Source organism: Bubalus bubalis, chromosome 24 (assembly GCF_019923935.1).
Source record: "Bubalus bubalis isolate 160015118507 breed Murrah chromosome 24, NDDB_SH_1, whole genome shotgun sequence".
NCBI classification, from domain to species: domain Eukaryota; kingdom Metazoa; phylum Chordata; class Mammalia; order Artiodactyla; family Bovidae; genus Bubalus; species Bubalus bubalis.
Genome location: NC_059180.1, coordinates 38,697,418 through 38,718,865, shown reverse-complemented (window position 1 = coordinate 38,718,865; position 21,448 = coordinate 38,697,418). Strand labels below are relative to the sequence as shown.

The 21,448-nt window shown below is 63.1% G+C and overlaps 1 protein-coding gene across 1 annotated transcript; it reads left to right on the top strand.

The window, feature by feature from the left end:
* Nucleotides 1-534: 534 nt before the first annotated feature.
* Nucleotides 535-20,917, top strand: GLIS2 (GLIS family zinc finger 2). Its single transcript, XM_025275340.3, has 7 exons — nt 535-670; nt 14,430-14,679; nt 15,547-15,719; nt 16,244-16,420; nt 16,498-16,631; nt 16,730-16,848; nt 18,175-20,917. Exons 2-7 carry the CDS (start codon nt 14,508-14,510, stop codon nt 18,972-18,974), a joined length of 1,575 nt encoding a protein of 524 aa, XP_025131125.1. The 5' UTR covers nt 535-670; nt 14,430-14,507; the 3' UTR covers nt 18,975-20,917.
* The last annotated feature ends 531 nt before the right edge of the window (nt 20,918-21,448 follow it).

The following is a 21,448-nucleotide window of genomic DNA, read 5'->3' as shown; positions in this document are numbered from 1 at the left end:
CCTCCCCGCCAACCACCCCGCCCGCCCGCCCGCCACCCCCAGGCCACCTCCCAGGCAGTGTCCTAGCGCTGCCCTCGGGCCGGGGGCGGGGCCGCGGGGGGGTGGGGGACCCGAGGATGGGGCAGAAGAGGACGCGCGCGCGGCCCTGCCGCGGCCCGGCGCCCCCTCCCTCCCGGTTCCCGCTCCCCGGGGCCGCGCCACCCTCCCTTCCTCCCCTCCGCCCCTCCCCCGGCCCAGCGCCGGCTCCCGGCCGCCCCCTCCCCCCGACGCGCACGCCCCGCCTGGCAGCTGGCGCCCCGGGCCTGGGGCCGCGGCGGCTAGAGGGGTTTGCTGGGAGGGAAGCAGCGGGGGAGGGAGGCGGGGGGGAGGCCGCCCCCCGCGCCCCTCCTCCTCCCCCTCCTCCGCGGCCCGCCGGTCCCTCCTCCCGGCTCCCTCCTCCCTCCCTCTCTAAGACATCCCCGCACGGCCCGGCCGCCGCGGCCACCTTCCCTGCCGGAGCTGCAGATGTGGCGGAGCGGCCGGGCGCCGGGCGGCCGTGCCAGGGGAGCCCGCGCCCCGTGAGCCTCGCGCCCCGGCCCCCGCCCGCCCGGCCCCCTCCCCCGCTCGCTCCCCCGCCGTCCCCGACCGCCGGAGCCCGCAGCCGGGAGCCCGACCGCCCCCCGCCGCCGAGGTAAGAAGCGCCCCCCCCGCCCCCCCGGGCATCGCGCCGTGGGGAAGGGGACCGGCGGGAGGGGCCGGCCTGTTGGCGGGGGCTGCGGGACCCGGGGGTCGCCTCCCCCGCGAGTCCGCGCCTCGCCCCGGGCCATTGTGAGCCCTCGCCGGGGCCCCAGCGCTCGCTCCCTCGCTCGCTGGCTCGCGCGCTCCCTCCCTCGCCGGCTCCCCCGGCCGCGTCCCTCCGTCGCTCTCTCCTCCTTCCTTACCTCCGTCCGTCCGGAGGCTGGGCAGAGCCGCGGCCGGGCCCCAGGAGGGAGCAAACTTCGGCAGGGAAGTTGGGCGGCCGCGACGGGGGACGCGCTGCGGGGTGAGAGGGCCCCCCCCACCCCAAGGCCGGGCACGAAGTTGTCTGGGGCAGCCGGGAAGCCGCCCCTTCCCACGGCGGGGCTGTTCCTAGGACGGGAGTTGAGAGGTGTCTCCTCCCGGGTCCAGGGAAGCCTCCCCCTGCTGCCCCTGGCTCGCCCTGGCCTCCCTCGGGCCGAGGGTCAGGACTGGGAGCTGGCGTCCTGTCCAGCACTTGTTCCCCCCTGCTGTCCGCGTGCTCGTAGGAGGGCCGGGCTGAGTAGGGAGGGCAGGGGTTTCCAGCCCGCCTGAGGGAGGGTCCGGAGGGGGCGGGAGGAAGGGGCGAGGCAGGTGCATCCCGAAGGAGGGAGATGCCTGCGCCCTGCTTCCCCAAAGGCCCCCTGGGATGGGGCTGGAATCCAGGCTGGCACCTGGAGGCCTTGGCACATTGCCCTGCCCAGCCGGGTACTCAGGCCACAGCAGGGCAGCTTGCCGCCCATAGGCCTGTCCAGGAGGGCCTGCCTGGCTGGCCACCCTGGGCAGGGATGGTTGCAGGGAGCTGCCCAGCCCTACCCTGGGGCCTGGGAAGCGGGAAGGGATCCTGGGAGGAGCCCTGGGCCCCCAGCCATCACAGCCCAGGATCTTGGCTCTGGAGGGAGCGCTTGACACTGAGGGGGCAGCCAGGCCAGCTGGGGACCTGGCCAAGGCCTGGGCTCCCATGGTTCTTGGTCTAGGCCAGGGACAGGGCCTGAGCTGTGGTCCTTGGAGGCGGCCATGTGAATATCCAGCATGCCTGGTTCTGGCATCCAGGAGGGAGAGTGGGGCTTCACGGGCAGCTTTGGAAGAAGCTCGGGGAAGGGGATTCAGTGTGCCCACCCGCCACATCTGTTCCAGCCCCACTCACACATCCTCTCCACGACCTCTGAGCCTCCCCTTTGCTCCTTCTGCCTTCTGGGCCCAGGCTGGGCCTCCCAGCTGGCTCTGGCCTGCACTGGGGGAAGGGCTGCACCTGGGGACCCCCCTCCTGGGGACACCCCTTTCTGAGCTCCAGCCCAGCTTGGCTTGGCCCCGTCTGCAGTCATCTGAGCTGGAGACAGTGCCAGGGGCTTGGGCACCGTTTATGGGAGTTGAGGACCCCTTGGGAGCGGCCCTGTTTTCCTTAGCTACTTCCCCTCCCCCTTCTTTCCGGAGCTGCCATTAGCGCTGACCCTCTGACCCCTATGCCAGCCCGCCCTTCCCTGTCTGTGACCTTTGACCTTTGATGTTAAATCCCTCCAGCTGGGGCTCTTTGGCCCCTAAGTGACCCTGGTGTAGGACCTCTGGGGGGTGCGCCCTCTCCCTGCTCCTGGCTCTCTACATAGGGACACCTGCCAGTCTCTCCCTCACTGGTGGGGAGGTGGTGCCCCAGGAAGCCAGACAGTGAGTCACCCCAGTTCCAGGCACCACTGCTTTTGGGGTCAGTGGCTTTGGGGGATTTGCTGGAACTGGGCCACAGCCTGGAGGGTGATTGGGAAAAGCCCCTGGCCTGGGCGTCTGACGTCCTGGATTTGACTTCTGGCTGCGCCACCAACTCCCAGGGGTCCTTGGCCAAGCCAGGCTCTTCCCCTTTCTGGGTCTCAGTTTCCTCATCTGTAAAACCAAAGAGTTGTACAAGGTGATCTTCCAGAACTGCAGAGTCCACTAGAAGACCTGGGGGTCGGGGGGGTGCTGAGAGGGGGGCTAAGGCCAACAAAAGCCAACTCTCAATTATCTGTGGGTGGAGCCAGGATGAATAACTGAATGCCACAGACATCCAGAAACCTCATTTTAAACAATCGTGTGAACTGAGTCCCGCCCCCCCCCCCCCTCCTCAGGCTTTTGTTGTTTCTGAAAAGCCCAACTGCAAATGGGTAGCCACAGAGATGTCTTCTCCTGCCTGGGCTCCCCGCCTTGCTGGGAGCGCCCGCCCACGGAGGGTGACAGGACGACACGGTGCACCCTGGCCTGGGGAAGACAGAGCTCTGCCAGGGCCCCTCCCTGGGGCGTGTCAGAGGGCCTGCACCCCTCTCAGCCCCACCCTGTGGATCCCTCTTCCCTCCTTGCCTGGCTTGGCCTTGGCCCAGGTGGTGGGAGTGTCATCGACCACCTAATCCTCCCAGGGTCTGAGCTGCAGTACAGAAGGAAGAATGTGTTTTTCCTGACAACATTTTCCCATGTGCGTTTCCATCTACCCCGGCTCAGCTCGCCAGGCATCCGAGTTTCCCACTTGGGCGAGAGGGCGGGGACGGGTGCCAGGCAGAGTTTGGGGCAATCCCAGGATGGGCAAGGGTGGCGACAGCTGTGGCCGGGGGACCAGATGTGGGACTGGGGCATGCAGCTGAGCTCTCTGGGAGGCGTATGGGGTGGGCCCCCGCACCCTGGCGCTGAGAGGCACGCTGGTGGTGGGGGCTGTCTCCAGTGCCCTACGCTTCCCCAGGTTCCATGTCCCAGGCGGTGCTGAGGAAGCCCCTTACCCAAGTGGGAAATTCAGATTGCAGTGGAGAAGCCCTGAGCTGGACGCAATGGGGCTGGGTCTTCCTCTGTTGGGGTTATTGTTATTTTACATTTCACAGTGAGGCCAGAGGGGTGACCCCTGGAAGATGCTGGCTGGTCCTCCCTTCATCTCGATAAGCACCCTTTTCAGAGGTGGGAGGTTTCCATGGCTGGTGAGGGGGATCTCTGGGGCCAGCCAAAAGATGCTGATCTCCTCCAACCCAAATCGCCTCCCCTCTCTGGGCTTGTGAAAGGGTCCTAGAGATGGGCCGCAGCCCAGACATGAGTCTGGGGGCTGAGCTCTCTGAGAATGCCTGGGCCAGCCCTGGGTGGGAGAGATTACAGCTTTTGCAAGGCCCTTCAGACACAGCTGCCCCCGAGGTTTCCCAGGTGGCTGCCTTAGCCCCTCTCTGGGGGCAGGGACCTGCACTTTCAACCAGGACACTCGTGCTTTGCTCATCAGCCATGGTAGGGGTGACCCTGACACCTGGACAGGAAAGGACTTACTTGGGTCGGGGGGTGTCTTATGTAGTGGCACAGTCTGATGTAGACCCAGATTTGTCTTCAGGCTCCAACTTGGCCCTACAAACCCCTGCTGTCTCTCCAACTAGTAAAAATGCCAGGGTAAGGTCCCGGGGGAGTGGGGTGAGGTGAGGGTGGGGAGGTGAAGTGGGTCAGAGGATGGAGCAGCAGTTGGGGGACACCTCTGACAGCTCCTGAGAAAATCCGCAGGATGCCTGCCGGTGGCCATCACAGGCGTTGACACCCGTCAGCTGAAGTTGCTACATGAGCTTCTTGAGAGAGACCCACTGAGCCGTTTTTGGTGGAAACAGAGGCACCGGGATGGAGGAGGGCTGATGGGCATCTGGGCCTGAGTTCCTGGGTCTGCCATGGCTCTTGAGGGTGGCGGTGGGGTCTGGTGGCCACTTTCCCAGCCTGGCACAAGAGAGGAGCCCGAGCTGGCCCTAGCAGCTGCGTGCACTGGGCCCCACGCCTCCATCCTTTCCCTGGCACTGATCCTCCTGGCCTCAGCTCCAGACTTCTCCATGGGGGAGCCGAGGCCCAGCCCAGGGCTGCAGGGGACCCTGGTCCTTTTTCCCATTCCAGCTCTGGGGCTGTGGGACCCCTCCCAGGGAGCTCCGGGCAGCCCCTCTCCCTGGGGTCTGACCTACCTTCTGCCTGGGACATGTCTCTTCAAGCTTCCTCAGGCTGGGCCCAGTAGAGGCCCTGGCTCTGGGCACCTTGAGGGGCAGGGAGCTCTGGCTCTCCGCACCGCCCCCCCCCCCCCTCTGATGGATGGAGGGTCTGGTTAACTGGTAGCCAGGCGGAGAGGGGCCTCCCGGGCACAGAGATGGGAGGTGATTCCAATGGGGGAGGGCTTCCATCTGCTCCACGTGCCCCTGGTGGGGGATGGGCTGCGGGAGCTGAGACTCTTCCAGGGACATAACTGTTGGGGGTGGGGGGTGGTTGGCTGGAGCTTCCGAAGGTCCTTTGTCTTCCTGCTAGACAGCCAGGTAGTCCCCTGCAAAGGGTGGGCCTGGCGTGTGACCTGCGTGTGTCCGCGGAACTCCAGTCCTGGCAGATGGCTGTCTGCAGAAGGGCTCAGGCCCGGCCCCCGGCCCCCGGCCCCCGCCCCCCCTCCTCCAGTCTCGGCCAAGGGCGGGTGGGAACCTGCGGAGGCCCCAGGAGACTGCTGAGCTGCCTGACTCAGCCCTGGGAGCCTCCAGGAAGACGTTCCTGCCTGGCTGACTGAGGGTCACAGGCTAGCATTCCACTGGGACTCTGGCCGCAAGGAGGTGGGAGGCAGACACTGAGGCTTGGAGATTTGAGGGCCTGGCCCAAGGTCACTTGGGGTCAGAGAGGGCCAGAGGGGAGCCAGAGCCTTGGACTGCATGGCCCTGGCCCCTGAAATGTCAGTTCAGTCCAGAGCCCCTCCTGCTTCTCTGCTGCCCCCCGTCCTCTGCACAGTGTGGGGGCAGCTGTGTCCGGAGGAAGCCTCTCTCCCTTCCCCCCACAGTCCACCTGGGTCTGCCTGGCAAGTCCCAGCCTGCCTGAGCCATTTCTCCCCAGGGCCACTCTTTCCTGTGTCCAGGACCCCCCAGCCCCCACCCAACCCCTGTCACCACACTCCTAAGCTGACTGACCCAGAGCTGTGATGTCCCTCTCCCCACAAGGCTGTGGGGCCCCCCATTGTCCGGCCTGCTCCAAAGTGCTCCCCACTCCAGTGCTGCTGGCTATCTCCTCCTCCAGGCCGAGCCCCCAAATCCCCGGTTCAGGACACCTAGTGGATACCCTGAGTGATTCTGTGGGCCCTGGGCCCCAAGAGCTTGAAACAGGCCAGGCCTGGTACGGCCCCACCCAGTGGGTGTTTCCTTTGGGTTTAGAGACAGCCCCTGGCTTCTGGACTTGCTTTCCTGCCCAGAGTGGGAGCAGGGGCGGGGCAGGGTGGCTGGGAAGAGGGCGCAGGGGGTGGAGTCCAGAGTTCACGCTGGAGCCCCTGCTGGGCCTGGTCTAAGCCAGCTGTTCTGGGGAGGCTCTGTGCCAAGGCTGGGGGGATGGGGGGGCGGTGGCAGGAGATGAAGCTGGGGGAACTGGACCCTTCTGGTCATCTTAACCCACCAGGGTTACACCTTACCCTCACCACCCAAATCTGCTCCTGGGTCCCTCGCCCCAAACTTCTGTGGGTAAGCCACTTCCCTCTTTGGGCCTTAAGCCCTTCCACACCTCACCCGGCTGGTAGGTGCCACCAATGGATTCATCCCCTCAGCAAACTCAGTACCAGGTGTTCGAGAAAAGTGAAGGGCAGGTATGATGGTGCCCTTAGAGGGATGGTTTGGAAGTTCAAGCTCTGGTCCTACTCTCAGCTGGCCCCCGCCTTTCACTGATGGGGGAACAGAAGCCCAGAGCCCTGTCCACATCAAATTAGGAGCAGGCCTGGTTCTCTGGGTCTGAGTCCCCAGCAGCACTTCAACTGCTGCTCAGTTCCCTCTGGTTGAAGGAGTGGCGTTAGTGAGGACTTGGACCAGGGCACCTGTGCCAGGCAACACAAGGCACTGCAGGCCAGGGAGGCTGCCTTCAGCATTGTAGGGACAGAGGCAGGCCCCTTGTAACTCTGAGGCACGTGGAAGAACAGCCCACGTGTGGCTGCAGAAGGCAAAGATCAGAGAGGGTGAATCCAGGGAGACTTGCTGGAGGTCAGAGGAGGGTAACAGCTGGAGGAGGAATATGGAAGTGTGGAAGGTTGTGGAGTAGGAGCTAGCACCCGAGGGGGGAGCATCAGGCTGGCAAGAGGCAGGGAATCCTGAGAAACGAGGTGCTGAAGGGGAGAGTCTGGGCTGGAAGATGGGCTGGAAAGGAAGACAGCAGTCTTCTGTATAGAGTACTCTGTGGATCCCCAGTGCCCTCCAGGTCACTGCCCACTGGCCTGGCCTTTCTCTTGGGCTTCCTCCTTTGCTGAATGATAGGGAGACTTGCTGTGGGTCAGTTGGGGCCACACCTCCAGGCCTCTGCTGTGTTGGGTGCAGACTGGGCTTTGGAGCCTGGAGGTAAATCCCAGTTGTGCTATTGATAAGCTCTGTGATTTTGGCAGATAGTGGAACCACTCTGAGCCTTGATCTCCCCATCTGGAAAGTGGAGAGGACAGCACCTAACTCTCAGGGTCCTGAGGATGGACAAAGATGGCGCACAGGAGGCACGCTGGCCATTCCTGGCCTGCCGCACGCCTGAGGCCCCTAGCCTGTCACCCCCTGTCCATGTGGCCGACGTGGATCTTAGCAGCCCACTCCTGACACTGTTCGCCTCTGTGCAGGCTGGGTGACCTTCATTCTCATTCATTTGTGGGCCCCCAGGACCGAGCGGAGGGCCTGGTGTTGGAATGCATAACTGAGTAGTTGGTAAATGAGGCGCAGGGAAGGGCCGAAGTCCAGAACCTGCTGACTGCCTCCTGCCCTGTGAGTTGGCGGGTGCTGTTCCCAGTGGGCCTGATCCCTATCCTGGGGCTGTTAGGGGGGGAGGGTTTGCCCTCCCAGGACGCGGGAGGCACTCCTGGGCTCATCCTGCAGCCAGGGTCGGTGTGGGAAGCGCAGTGTTTCCTCCTCAGTGGGGACTGGACCTCACCCGTGCTCCCACCCACAAGCCCCAGAGTCCTGGGTCCAGGACCCTGACGCTGGTTACCTGCCGTGTCCCGCGTGCACAGGTGTGACACATATGCGTGTGCCTCTATGTCTGGGGGTGCCCATCCATGTCCTGTGGGATGCTGGCCAATGCCTCTACAGGCCCTCAAGAGCACTGGCCGAGCGCCCAGCGCTGCCTGCCTACTGTGAGCGGCGCTGCCTGGCAGGGTCCAGGGCCGTGCCTGAGCCTTGCCTCGGGGTGTGTGTCTCCGTCTGGCTCCCCTGCTGCTGGCCCCTCCCCGGGATCTGGGCGGCCCAGGGCCCAGCCCTTCCCTCTCCACCCGCCCCCCGCCCTCTTCCCCGGCCCCAGCCCTGGGCGTAGGGGCTGCTTGGCGGGCTCCCCTCTGGCCCAGGCCCAGGTGCGGGCAGTGCTCACAGCCCCACGCACCACCTCCCCCCCAAGCTGGGCAGACAGGAAAATACCAGACATAGTTGTGCAAAGGTGGCTGCAGGCAGGCAGGCAGCAGGGGGCGGGGGCCCGCCTTGATGGGTCTGGAGCCACCGGGCAGGGGAGGCCTCTGTGCCAGGCTGGGCCCTGCAGCTGGACGGGTGTGTGTGTCTGTGTTTGAGCTGCACCCCCCACCCCATCCTGGAGTCACCCGACTGGCGTTGGGGAGGGACGTGTGGATCCTAGGGAGCTGGAGCTGGGGAGGGGTGTGGGTGAGCCAGCTGCTGGCCTTCCAGCAGCAGTGCTGCCTGACCCATCGGGGTGACCCTGGAGTTACTGTGTGGGCCCCCCCCCACCCAGCTCAGGGTTGGCAACAAGAATCCTCAGGGCTACCAGTTGCTGGCACCGCCTGTGTGCCAGGTGCCAGGCAAGCTTGCCCCGTGAGCTGGCACCTTATCCATGGCGCCTGTGTTCCTGATGAGGAAACCAAGTTGCAGAGGGGTGGCTGGGAGACTGGGACCTGATATCTAGACTCTGGGTCCCTAAGGTCCATAAGCCACTAGCAAGAACCACAGGGGCATGCAAGGGTGTGTGTGTGTCTGACTCTGGGACCCCATAGACACTAACCTGCCAGGCTCCTCTGTCCATGGAATCCTCCAGGTAGGAATACTGGAGTGGGTTGCCATGCCCTGCTCCAGCTGACTCTGGGTATGCTCCCAAGTTGGGACTGCCAGCCTGCACCCTTGCTCAGGTGCTGCCCAGCTGGGAGCTTTCCCATTTATGGCTGAGCAGAGAGCTTGGCCCTGGCTGTGTCACCTGGGGGCCGTTGGTTCCCACTTGGGCAGGGTCTAGCCTCCAGGGGACCTGGAGAAGCTGTCCCCCCTCCAATCTGTGTGCTGGCTGAGCGCCCATCTTGGGGTGAGGGCAGGGTCTGCTTTCCCATCTGGAGGTTCCCGGGAAAGGCGAAACCCCACACTTCCAGGAAGTACTGTCCTCCCCACACTGGGCCCTCTCCTGGGACGTGCACGGGCAAGCCCTCAGGATAAGCCCCTCCCTGGGTCCTGGGAGGAGGCCTGTTTCTTCCAGGCTGCTCAGAGACTGTCCGGGACCTCCCAGCGCTCTCTCTTTGATGCAGTCAGGTTCTGGAAGCAGACTGGGGCCAGCTGGGGCCACCCTGTGGGACAGCAGGGCCTGAAGCCCTCCCTGTCGAGGGCGCAAGCTTGTTTGGTTGTGTCCTCAGCTGAAGCAGGGGTGGTCCCAGGTGAGGCCGAGGCTCTAGGTCTGTGGGTACAGCAGGAGGGCTGGTCCCCTCTGTCCTCACAGCCCCCCAACTGGCCAAAGACTTGGGGCACTCAAGTGCTGGTGACACTTTATTTACAAGTTTAATTACACACCTACTATGCACCCGGCACTGTTCTAGGTGCTGAACATTATATAACGGGGAAACACTAGAGTAATCATTGGATGGGCATCATCATATTGATTTCTCCCCAAAATCCAATGGAGGGGGGCGTCTTACACTATTGTGTGTGTGTTTAGTCGCTCAGTCATGTTCGACTCTTTGCAACCCCCATGGACTGTATGTAGCACACTAGGCTCCTCTGTCCATGGGATTTCCCAGGCAGGAATACTGGAGTGGGGTGCCATTCCCTGCAGTATTATCATCATCTTAATTTAGAGATAAGGACAATGAGACCCAGACTGGGAGGTGACTTGCCCTGACTCACGTGGGCAGGACGTGGCAGAGCCAAATTGGAGACTGGGTGGTCTGACCCATACTGGAGCCCTGCTCTGCAGCCTGCTCAGGAAGCGGGTCGGAGGAGATGAGGCCTGCGCCTATCTCTGGCTCCTGCCGCTGGGTGCCTGAGGAGGGCGGAGCCCTTGGCCGGAGCAGGGCACAGCAGCGGTTCCCAGGAATGCGGGGCTGTGCGGCCCTTTGCTTTGGCAGCACATCTGCCCTCAGCTCTCCAAGCCTCCCTGTGGGACCCCCAACAGTCGGCCCCTCCAGCGCCCACTCACTGCCTGCTGCCCCTCCGGGGTTTGGCACGCAGCTCCCACAAACCCCTGGGCAGGGCGGGAGTGGGAAGCCAGAGCCCCTTTGCCTGCCCCTTCCCACATCCAGGGGCCCCAGGGGTACCGATGGGTGAACATGGCTTCTGGGGTCACCTGGGCTTGAAACTCAGCTCTGCCAGAGACGAGCTGTGTGACCTGGGACAGTTCACTTCATTTCCCTGAGCTTCAGTTTTTGCATCTGTAAAATGGGGATGAAACAGCACCTGACTTAAACAGGTGCTGGTACATTGCCCGACTATCAACAGCTGGTGGATGGTGGTGATATTCGTCCTTGGCTTCCAGTCCCAGGCTTGCCACCCACTTGTGCAATGCGGGTGAGCGGTGTCCCTTCCCGGCCCTCAGCTTCCCCCCATAGGACCTGTGTACTGATGGTTTTGGTCCCTGTACCAGACGCAAAGGGCATCCTCTGAGCAGGTGGGAGCTGATGGGCACAGGGGAAGCCAGGGACTTGCTTCTGCTTTCATTCCATAGCAAGAAAGCCACGTGGACTTTTGAGAAGTGCCTCCTGGGCCCTTGTCCCCAAGTCCTAGGCTGGACAGGTCATGGCTGACCAAAGGGCAGAGTCAGGACTACGCCCCCACACCCTACACCCCCATCACCTGGGAATAAGGGGTGTGCCTTTTGTTGCCTGACAACACTGCTATCTTGGCTTCCACTCACCTGGGTCCTCGCAGCTGTGGGGTGGGTGGGACGGTGGGGAGCCATCTTACAGTGGGCCCTGTCCTCTATTTTTGCCAAGGAGATCCCGAGTGCCTCTCAGTGGGGTGTGCCGAGCTCGACACCTCCATCCACACCCGCACTTCTCCCGGCTCGGGGCCAGCCAGCGGGCCTCTCCCAAGCAGTGACGAGGGGCTTTCTCCAGGACAGATTCCTGCCAGCGGCTCTTATTAGCCTGGTGACCTTGAGCCTCAGTTTCCTCATCTGTGCTCAGCAGAAGCGGCTTTAGAGGGTTCGGGGCGCACAGATGGTTCCCGGCACATGGTGGGAACGTGGTAGATAAAGACATCGCCCACCGACCCCCTTGAGGGTCCGCGCTCCGCCCCTCGCCGCGGGACCTGGCGGAGGCGGGGCCTCCTCCGGGTCTCAGTTTCCCCGGGGGCCGGCCCCGCCGCGCGCTCGCCCCGCCCCTCCGCCGGGGGCCGGCAGAGCCGCCAGGTAGGGCCGGCCGGCCGCTGCGGGAGCTGCAGCTGGGGGCCGTCTGCGCGCGGCGGGCGGGCGCACAATAGCGGCCATTGTCTGCGCCAGGCGGGCGGGCGCGGTGGGGCGGGGGCCGGGCCCCCGAGGGACAGCGCGGCCCACCCTCGGGGTGACCCCGCCCCGCCCCCGCCGCCCCGGTGGTCCCCGCGCGCTCCCGCTCCCTCCGCCCTAATTAGTTCCTTTCGCAGCTGGAGCAGCGGCGCCCGGCCGCGCGGCCACCTCGGCGCCACCTCCCTAACCGCCCCCTTCAGCGATCGGGGAATCGCACAACCCCGCGGTAGCAGGGCGCTCGTGGGGTCACCTCGCGACTAGCGAGAAACTGGGCCGGGGCTTCTGCAGCCAGGCTCCGGGCGGCACCTGCTGGGCACCGGCCCTCTCTGGGCTCCGCGCTGCCTAAGAAACTTGCTTCTGCTCTCGGCGAGGCGGGTCCCTGTCCTTATCCCGAAAACAAACACCGAATGTCCACCCGCCCACCCCCGAAAATCAATCCGGTGATGGCTGGCTAGCCGGCCTCCAGGGGGGTGATTGCCGCGCCAGTCCCGCTCAGGGCCTCTGAGGCCCAAGAGAAGTGACACTGGCTCTCGCCTGCCCCCCTTCATCCAACCCGGGAACAAAGAGCAGAGCCCGAGCCCAGAACTGGCCACCTCCCTGCCTGTGGGGAGTAAAAGGGGACACTTCCAGGTTGACCACAGTCAAAGCAGGAAGGAGGGTCACAGGCCTCTTACCCTTGGATGGATGGGGACAGCCTGGGGTGGGGGAGTGCTGGGAACTGTGGGTTTTGGTGGCTGATCCTTCCTTCTTTTCTAGGAGTGACCAGTTTTGGTCTCCTGGCTTTGCTCTGGCTCCATCAGAATGAACCCCTGTTCCCAGGGCAGGACCAGTGGCAGGAAGTAGAGGGCTTAGGGTGGGGTCTCTGGGGACTGGGTCTGCTGATTGAGGGGGTGCTGGAGTCCCAGCTTCACCCTGGGAGACTAGCTCCTTTTGGGGTCCTCCCTCTTTCTGAGCTGAAGCAGTGTCTCCTGCAAGTCTCCAAACCAGGTGACCCATGGTTCCTCCCTGATTCCCCTCTGGCGGGGACCTGGGGTGAGGTGGGGTGCAGTAGGCAGGTGCCAAAGGACGTTACTTGAGCAGTGTTGCTGTTAAGTCAATGTCAGTCTGAATTCCCAGTTCCCAAACCATCCTGCCCTTGTGGTCTCCTCCACGAGATCGGGTAGGGGGCGGGGGATAGGCTGTGGGGAGGCCTGTGGCCCTAGGCCAGCTGAAGGACCAGGCCACCAGCCCTTCCTGGCTCCTGAATTCTTAATCAGCATAAATATTTACTTCCTTCCTCCCCTTCCAGACTCCCAGCACAGAGGAGCTTCAGGGAGGTTGGACTGGGCCTGTGTCTAAAAATAAACAGGTGGAGGGACAGGCAGACACACAGACAGACAGACATCACTGGGGGGTGGGTCAGGCAGAGGGCAGCTCCCTGCCCAGACAGAGGGAGAGTGGAGGGGGCCCAGGTCCATTTATCACTCTCACCCACCCACCTGCCTGTCTAGGGCTGGAACTCCTAAGGGGACAAGGTGGCAGTGTGGTCCCAGCCCTCGGTGTCACTGAGAACTCCCCACCTGTGCATGCCCTGCGTGCGGGTTCATCCAAACGGATCTGCCAGCTCCCACCTGATGTAGGAACAAGTCAAGTTACAGATTTCGGTCCCACGGTCAAGTGCAACCACCAATACCGTGATAATGCAGCCCCCTCCCCAGGCTTAGAGACTCCAGCGTTGTTTCGCCATGTGCTGGGGTCTTGGGATGTGTCTTCAGAAGCAGAGGGCCCTAAGTGAGGACTTTGTGACCTGTGTGCACACAGGGTCTTGTCTGGGAGATGGATGAGAGGAGGCTTGGAGCTGGGGCAAGGCTGGTTTAGTGTTGCCTCAGGGCTTGTCCTGGAGAAGATGACTGGGAACATGGGTCCCCACCCTCCATGGAAAGCTCCAGGCAGCTCAGCAAGCACATACACTAGTGAAATATACAGAGTCTTTTACCAGGTGGTGGTCTTGGGGATGTTCTGTATAAAATTGTGAAGAGCTGGAGTCGGTGAACGGCAGGGATTATCTTCTTTGGCACATAGATTGTCAGGATGCAATCATCTCAATGAACAAACACAAGGAAACAGTGTTTCCCCGCATGTGAAGTTTGCTGCCATGAAAAATGATCTTTGAATTTGGAATGAATAGTTGATCTTGCTCTTGGGTTTTTTTACATGTGAAGAATGTTATGCCGTTGAGAAATTCTAAGGAAGTGGTGAAAATATACCACTCAAAATAAGAGTATCATCACTATTTAAAAAATTATGTATGTCTGTGTTTTACTAACCACTAGACAGCTGATCACTTTCCCCTATGCTGGTCTTGGCTGGGCCATAGTCCCCAGCTGCCCCCTGGTGGTGGCCCAGAGCCTCTGGCTCCCCAGCCGGTGGGGCCCTCCGTCCTGGAACGCAAGGCCACCCGTCTGTCCGCCCAACCCTTGGAACCAGGCCGTGCTTTGCAAGACTTGCCTGGGACAGGCTCTGGGCCTCATTCCCTTGGAGTTTTGGGGGCTGCCTAGAGGGGTTGGCTCATTGGTCAGTAGCTAGGCCCTTTGAGGGCTATCTGGGAGGACACTCATTGCCCTTCTGGCCTGGTTCTGGGTCTTCTGGCTCAAATCAGGCATGTGTCCCAGGCATGACCTCCCACCCGGTCAGAAATGACCTTTGGGACTTGCCCGGCCAGTTCCAGGGAGAAGATCTGGCCTTGAATCTGAAGGCTGTGCTACTGCCTAGTTCTGCAGCTTGAGGCCGTCGCTAAAGCTCGGTTTGTGGCAGGCTTGGACCCTGTGAGCTTTGCTTCCCAGAAAGCCTTGCGGGAGATGAATGCGTTAGATTTGGGTCAGTGGTTGGCTCTCTCTGATATACCTGCTGTCTGGGGCCACCGAGAGGGTCTCTGTGCCCAGGAGACAGCCTTCACACTGCCCTGCACACACTGCCTCTCTGCTCCTTTGGGCTTTAGTGGGGGCAGCCTGAGGACGAGTCTGGGGTCCTAGTGTCACAGCACAGCTCCTGCTTGCTCTCAGGTTCCTGCCTGAATACCAGCTCCGGAGCCCTTCGCTGTCTGCCGCTGCTGCCGCCCCCACCCCCCGGCCCCCACCACCATGCACTCCTTGGACGAGCCGCTCGACCTGAAGCTGAGCATCACCAAGCTCCGGGCGGCGAGAGAGAAGCGGGAGAGGACGCTGAGCACAGCCCGGCACCGAACCCTGCACAGGGAGCTCGGTCTGGCGGACGACAGCCCCACGCCCGGCTCCCCGGGCTCCCCGCCATCAGGTACTGCATGCCTGGGGCAGAGCAGCGATCTTGGAGCCCTGGTGATAGGAAAAACGTCCCCCGATGGGCTCACCTGGACACAGTCGCGGCCCCTCACAGCCTCACTTAGGGTGCCCCCCCCGACACTGTCTACCCACCCTCCCAGCAGTTCATCTCTGCGTGTTCATCACTGTCCCTGGGAGGAGGGGACTGACCAGCCCAGCTCCTGAAGCTGGCTCGGCAGAGCTAGTATTCAGACTGAGGCCTCTGGGTGGATTTGGGGGAGCTTTAAGGGGCAGCAGGGGATGCACAGGTAGTAACAGAAGGCCTTGTGGCCCTGTGTCTACGCTCTGAGGCAGTGTGGTCGGCCAGCCAGGCAGACGGGGGATCAAGCCCAGCAGGTGCTTCTCTGGGTGGGGGGTTACTTGAGGCCCAGGTCTTCCACTCCATTTCTGAATGTGGACCCTGAAAACTGGATCTACCATATCTGAGCTGGGCCACTCAGCCCAAACCTTTCATGTTACAGAAGTGGGCACTGAAGCAGAAAGGGACTTGGAGGGAAAGTGAGTAAAGTCCTTAACCTGACATTGTGACGGGAGCCATGGGCCCTGGATTCAAGTTCCTGTTCAGTTACTTACCCTGTGTGCCAGCCCACCCCCATCTGAAGAATGAGTACTTCCTGTCTTAACCAATGCCCAGGCCTCCCACCTTGGCAGACGTCACACCTGTTGGCTGTGGAGGCTTCGATTCCTGGGTTCTGGGGTGGCCGGGGATGGGGGCGCCATGGCTGGCGTCTGCTCCGAGTCACAGCGGAGGAGTCATGGGCAGGAGGGCCTGGCCCGCCGGGACTCCTGGCTCCAGTACCCCAAAATCCTGCCTTTGCCCTAGGCTTCCTGCTGAACCCCAAGTTCCCTGAGAAGGTGGAGGGACGCTTTTCGGCAGCCCCCCTGGTGGACCTCAGCTTGTCGCCACCGTCTGGGCTGGATTCCCCCAACGGCAGCAGCTCGCTGTCCCCGGAGCGCCAGGGCAACGGGGACCTGCCCACAGCGTCCGCCGGCCCGGTAAGGGGGAGGCACGCGTTCTCAAGATGGTGCACTTACCTCCTGGGGCCACTGTTACAAAGGACGACAAACTGCGTGGTTTAAAGTGGCAGAAGTGTATTCTGGAAGCTGAAGTCCAGAATCACCGTGCTGATGGGGCTGGGTGCCCTCTCGAGGCTCTGGAGGGCTCTTTCCTGGCCGCTTCTGGCCACTTGCCTTGTGGCCACGTCACTCCAGTTTCTCTGCCTGTCATCACATGGCCTCCTCCCCTCTGTGTGTGTCTCCAAATCTTCCTCTTTCTCTTGTGGAGACACTGTTCACTGGGTTTAGGGTCCCCAGGCAGCCTGACCTTCTCTAAACTTACATCTGCACGGACTCTTTCCACAGAGGTCCTGTGCACAGGTACCAGAGTTTGGGGTTGGGACATGTCCTGTGTGGGGCACCGCTCAGCTCCTGGACAGAGGGAGATGGGCCAGGCAGGCAGGGGTCTGGGCCAGCGGGCCCGCGGGCAGCTGCTGACCCACTCTGCCCCCTGCTTCCCCCAGGACCTCCAGCCTCTGCGCTACCTGGACGGTGTCCCCAGCTCCTTCCAGTTCTTCCTGCCGCTGGGCTCTGGGGGGGCCCTGCATCTGCCTGCTTCTTCCTTCCTCACCCCTCCCAAGGACAAGTGCCTCTCGCCAGAGCTGCCCCTGCCCAAGCAGCTGGTGTGTCGCTGGGCCAAGGTGAGCGGGGAGCTGGGCGGGCCAGGGTCTGGGGTGGGCGGCCCCCTCGCGGGCTCAGCACGCTCCTGGCCTCGCAGTGTAACCAGCCCTTCGAGCTCCTCCAAGACCTGGTAGACCACGTCAACGACTACCACGTGAAGCCTGAGAAGGACGCAGGCTACTGCTGCCACTGGGAGGGCTGCGCCCGCCACGGCCGCGGCTTCAACGCCAGGTGAGGGGGGGCGAGGGGGCAGGAAGGGGGGCCCGAGTGTCCAGCGGCTGAGCCGTGCTCCCCACCCCCCTTCCCCCCCACCTCCCCCCTCGGAGCAGGTACAAGATGCTTATCCACATTCGCACTCACACCAACGAGAAGCCACACCGCTGCCCCACCTGCAGCAAGAGCTTCTCCCGCCTGGAGAACCTGAAGATTCACAACCGGTCACACACAGGTGAGGACCCCCGGCAGCCAGGGGATGGACACGCACCCCACTGTGTGGCCGTCCCTTCCCAAGCACCACATGCTGTGGGGGGTGGGCCTGTCCTGTGGGGGGGAGAGTCGCCCCACCTGCTCTCGGGGCACAGATGTGTCTTCCTGTGTCGCGCTCAGCACTGTGTTCGTGTGGTTGTTGACTTGTTCCCCCTCTGACTGTGGCGTGTCCGCTCGCCCCTCACGGACCCTGGCACGCACAATAGGGCCAGCACTGGCCAGCAGAGCCACACGCCTAATTTTAAATTTCCTAATCACCCTCACTGCAAAAAAAAAAAAAAAGTACAAAGAAATACATGGTGAGATGAGTTATTAATACAATGATACATTTTCTTGAGCCCAGTATATTCAAAATGCAATCATTTTAATATTAAAACATCAACGGGACACTGAAATTCTTCTTTTCCCACAAAGTCTGCGGACTCCAGGGTGTATTTTATTTATTTATTTGACTGCCTCGGATCTCAGTTACATCGTGAGAGATCGTTCGTTGCCGGCACACGGACTTTGTAGCCATGGCACGCAGGCTTAGTTGCTCTGAGACATGTGGGAATCTTAGTTCCCCAACCAGGGATCGAAACCATGTCCCCTGCATTGCAAGGTTGGTTCTTAACCACTGGACCACCAGGGAAGTCCCTCTGGTGTATATTTCATACTCGAGGCACTTTTAAAAGCTCACAGCCTTGTGGGGTTCTGGCCGGCCCTGGTTGGCGGGGACAGCCCTTTAGTAAATCTGGAGCCACTGGTGAAAGTGAAGTGAAAGTGTTAGTCACTCAGTCGTGACCAACTCTGGGACCCCCATGGGGACTGTGGGACTGTAGCCCACCAGGCTCCTCTGTCCATGGGATTTTCCGGACAAGAATACTGGAGTGGGTTGCCAAGCCCTTCACTGGGGGATCTTCCTCACCCAGGGATTGAACCCCCGGTCTCCTGCATTGCAGGCGGATTCTTTTCTGTCTGTGCCACCAGGGAAGCCCTGGTGTAAGCCTGGAGCCACTGCTAAGTCAGGGTCAAGGGCACCCCTGTGCGCTCACTGTGAGCTAGGCACCAGCAGGGCCTGTGTGTCATTACTTGTGAAAGGGGTCGCTGTCATCACAGCCTGAAGCATAGGCCCAAGGCCGAGGGTACATACAGCCAGGCCACTGGAGTCAGAGCTTGTGTAGGTGCTGGGGACACGGCCGCCCCAAATCAAACAGGTCTCTGCCGGAGTTGAGTGGGTGGGCGGGGCTGGCCTGGGCCGGCGGAAGCCCCTCACGCAGGCCCCGCCCCGCCCCGCCCCGCCCCGCAGGCGAGAAGCCGTACGTGTGCCCCTACGAGGGCTGCAACAAGCGCTACTCCAACTCCAGCGACCGCTTCAAGCACACGCGCACCCACTACGTGGACAAACCCTACTACTGCAAGATGCCCGGCTGCCACAAGCGCTACACGGACCCCAGCTCGCTGCGCAAGCACATCAAGGCCCACGGCCACTTTGTGTCCCACGAGCAGCACGAGCTCCTGCAGCTCCGCCCGCCCCCCAAGCCCCCGCTGCCCGCCCCCGACGGCAGCCCCTACGTCAGCGGGGCGCAGATCATCATCCCCAACCCCGCCGCCCTCTTTGGCGGCCCTGGCTTGCCCGGCCTACCCCTGCCCCTGGCCCCCGGCCCCCTGGACCTCAGCGCCCTGGCCTGTGGCAATGGCGGGGGCGCCGGGGGTGCGGGGGGCATGGGCCCTGGGCTGCCCGGTCCCGTCCTGCCCCTCAACCTGGCCAAGAACCCGCTGCTGCCCTCGCCCTTTGGGGCCGGCGGACTGGGCCTGCCCGTGGTCTCCCTCCTCGCTGGCTCCGCTGGCGGCAAGGCTGAGGGGGAGAAGGGGCGTGGGGCCGTGCCGGCCAGGGCCCTGAGCTCGGAAGGCCGCAAGACCCCCCTCGAGAGGACTGAGGGCAGCCGCTCCCGGCCGAGCCCCGACGGCCTGCCCTTGCTGCCGGGCACCGTGCTGGACCTGTCCACGGGTGTCAACTCTGCCGCCAGCAGCCCAGAGGCGCTCGCCCCTGGCTGGGTGGTCATCCCGCCAGGCTCCGTACTGCTCAAACCAGCCGTGGTGAACTGAACCCGCTCGGTGGACGCTGACCACCTGCAGCCCAGCTGGCAGCTCCCAGCTCTGCCTGCCTGCCTGCCTGCCCCCGACGACGAACGGAAACTCTTCTGCGAAATAGCAATAATGTCCTCCTGCCCCGGGGGCGCCCCTGGGCAGCAAGGATGGTGCTAGAAGGGCATGGTGGGCACCTGGGCTCCTGAGGGGGGAACCGGGTCTGCCAGCCAGGGGAGAGCATGCCCCTGGGAGCTGAGGCCTGGCTCACCTCCGGCCCATGCCTGCCTGGCCCCCACCCACTCTGGTTGTCTCCTTCATATCGTGGCCAGCTGGGCAGGTCTCCCTTTCTCCCTTGCCCACTTGCCAGCCCTGACCCAGCAGTGGGGGTGGGGCTGGGGGTGGCTTCGGCCCTCCCATCCCCTTCAGTGGTGAGCTGGGAGGAGCCCCCTGGGATCGAGGTCCCATCCCATCCTGCTTACTCATCGGGCCCCTGCTCTGGAGGCTCCTGACCCCTCTCCCTCTGGTCCACCCTCCAGAGGGAGAGCAAGACAGACGCAGGCCGCGGCTAAGCCACAGCAAGAAGCCACCTCCCCCCCATGACAAGGTGCCTCCCGGCTGAGGGAGGGAGGCCCGCTCGACCAGCTGCCCCCCACTGCCTGCCGTCTGCGGTGGCCAGCACGCTGCCCGAGGTGGGGGTCCCTGCTCTGCGCTGGCTGGCCACTCGTCTGCCCCCGCATCCCTCTGCTTTCAGGGAGCCCTGAGTCGGGAGAGGTGCCCAGCTCAGGGAACAGGCAGGGCTGGGCCTGGCCTGGGACCCTGCACCCAGGGACAGGGGAGGCCTGCAGGGCAGTTAGAGCAGGGAGGCTGGCTAGGGACAACCCCAGGCCGAAACACGGCTTCTGTTCTTTGGGCGCCAAGGTAGAGCCGGTGCAGGGGAGGGGGCTCTGGGCCGGTGCTGGGCATGGGAGCGTCCCAGTGGCCACGGACAGATGGATGGATGAAGGACCTGGGCTTGACAAGGGATGAGGGGCAGCGAGGCAGCCACGGAGGCCGGGGGGACAGGGGAAGCCAGAGGGGAGAGCTGGCCCTGTGGCCTGCTTCCTTTGGCTTCTCTGAACTGAGCTCCTGCCCTCCAGGGACCAGGGGAGCTCAGGGTGCGGGGTCTCCACATGCCCCTGCAGCCCATGCTGCTGCCCAGCCCAGTGGCCGGGCTCTCCCCACCAGGCCCTGAAGGGGCAGCAGCTCATCTCGTGCCCCACCCTGGGCCCTCGTGCTCCCTTCTGTCGGGGGCCCAGCTTCAGTCTGGGGGGTCCTGGCCTTGGCCTTGCCCTGGGCTGCACTCTCCACGTCCCAGCTGCAGGACAGGGGAGCTGCGGGGCTACAGGGGGACCCTTGGCCCCCGTGCAGTTCCGGAGTCTCCCTGCTGCTTCTCTGCTCACCCGCCCTTTCCTGGACCGCCCTTCTATCCCAGAGGGGTCACCCTGACCTGGCCCGCTGATGGGCCTGCAGCGCTGGCTCTGCCCCTTGAAGGGGCCACAAGCAGAGCAGGAGGGAGCTGGTCTCCTTCCCTCGCGCCCCACCCCGGACCCAGGCCCCTCACCCCTACAAGGGCCCCAGGCCTTAAGTCCCCTTTGGGGCGAGGGGTTGGACTCAAGCCCCAGGAGCAGAGGAACAGGGCATAGGAAGGCGACATTAGCTCAGCACGTGACTCGGTGATAGACCAGGCCCGAGGGGGCCGGTGTACGTGTCGTTGTTGTGGGTCTGTTGTTGCACATTCCAGGATATCAGTATTCTAACAGGTTCTAAGTGCCTTTCTATCGTAGCTTGTTTTTCCTCCTCTTGGCTCCATTGCTGTTAGCATAGAGTTTAAAAAAAGAAAAGAGAGATAAGCTAATGACTATAACAATATATTCCTCCATGTGAGAGGAAGTTTATAAAGAAATAAAAGTGCGTTACAAACATGCTTTGTCTTAGATGTGCCAGGAGCTGGGCCACGCACAGGAGACCACCTCCGGCCACCCATGCCTGGCTCTGGGGTCCCCCACCCAGGCCAAGACCCTGTTCCGGGGCTTCCTCCCAACCCTGTGGGCGCCACAAGCTCTCCGTCTGCTGCTGGGAGCTGGATGGGACAGGCGGTGCTGAGATGGAAGGTTCTGGACCACATGTTGTGGGTTCAGCTGCACCCGCCATGAGCACCTTGGCTCTGGGAGGGGCCGGGCTCCCTGGCCTCCTCGGGGCCATCAGGCTGGAAAGGTTCCTCTTCCTCGGTTGTATCCTGGAGCTGACTCCCCAGATTACTGAGGGGCTACTGCCCAACCCAGCTCAGCAAAGGGACGCCTGTGGCAGAGCCGGGGCCCCGTCCACAGAGGGGCGGGCAGGGCTGACCTGAGGGCGGCGTGGGAGTGGCTCCTCCGTCCGGTGTGTGACGGCACGACCAGCAGCCCTTGCCTGCCCCGGCCCCGCCGGGTGTCAGAGGCCAGACCATGGGCGGG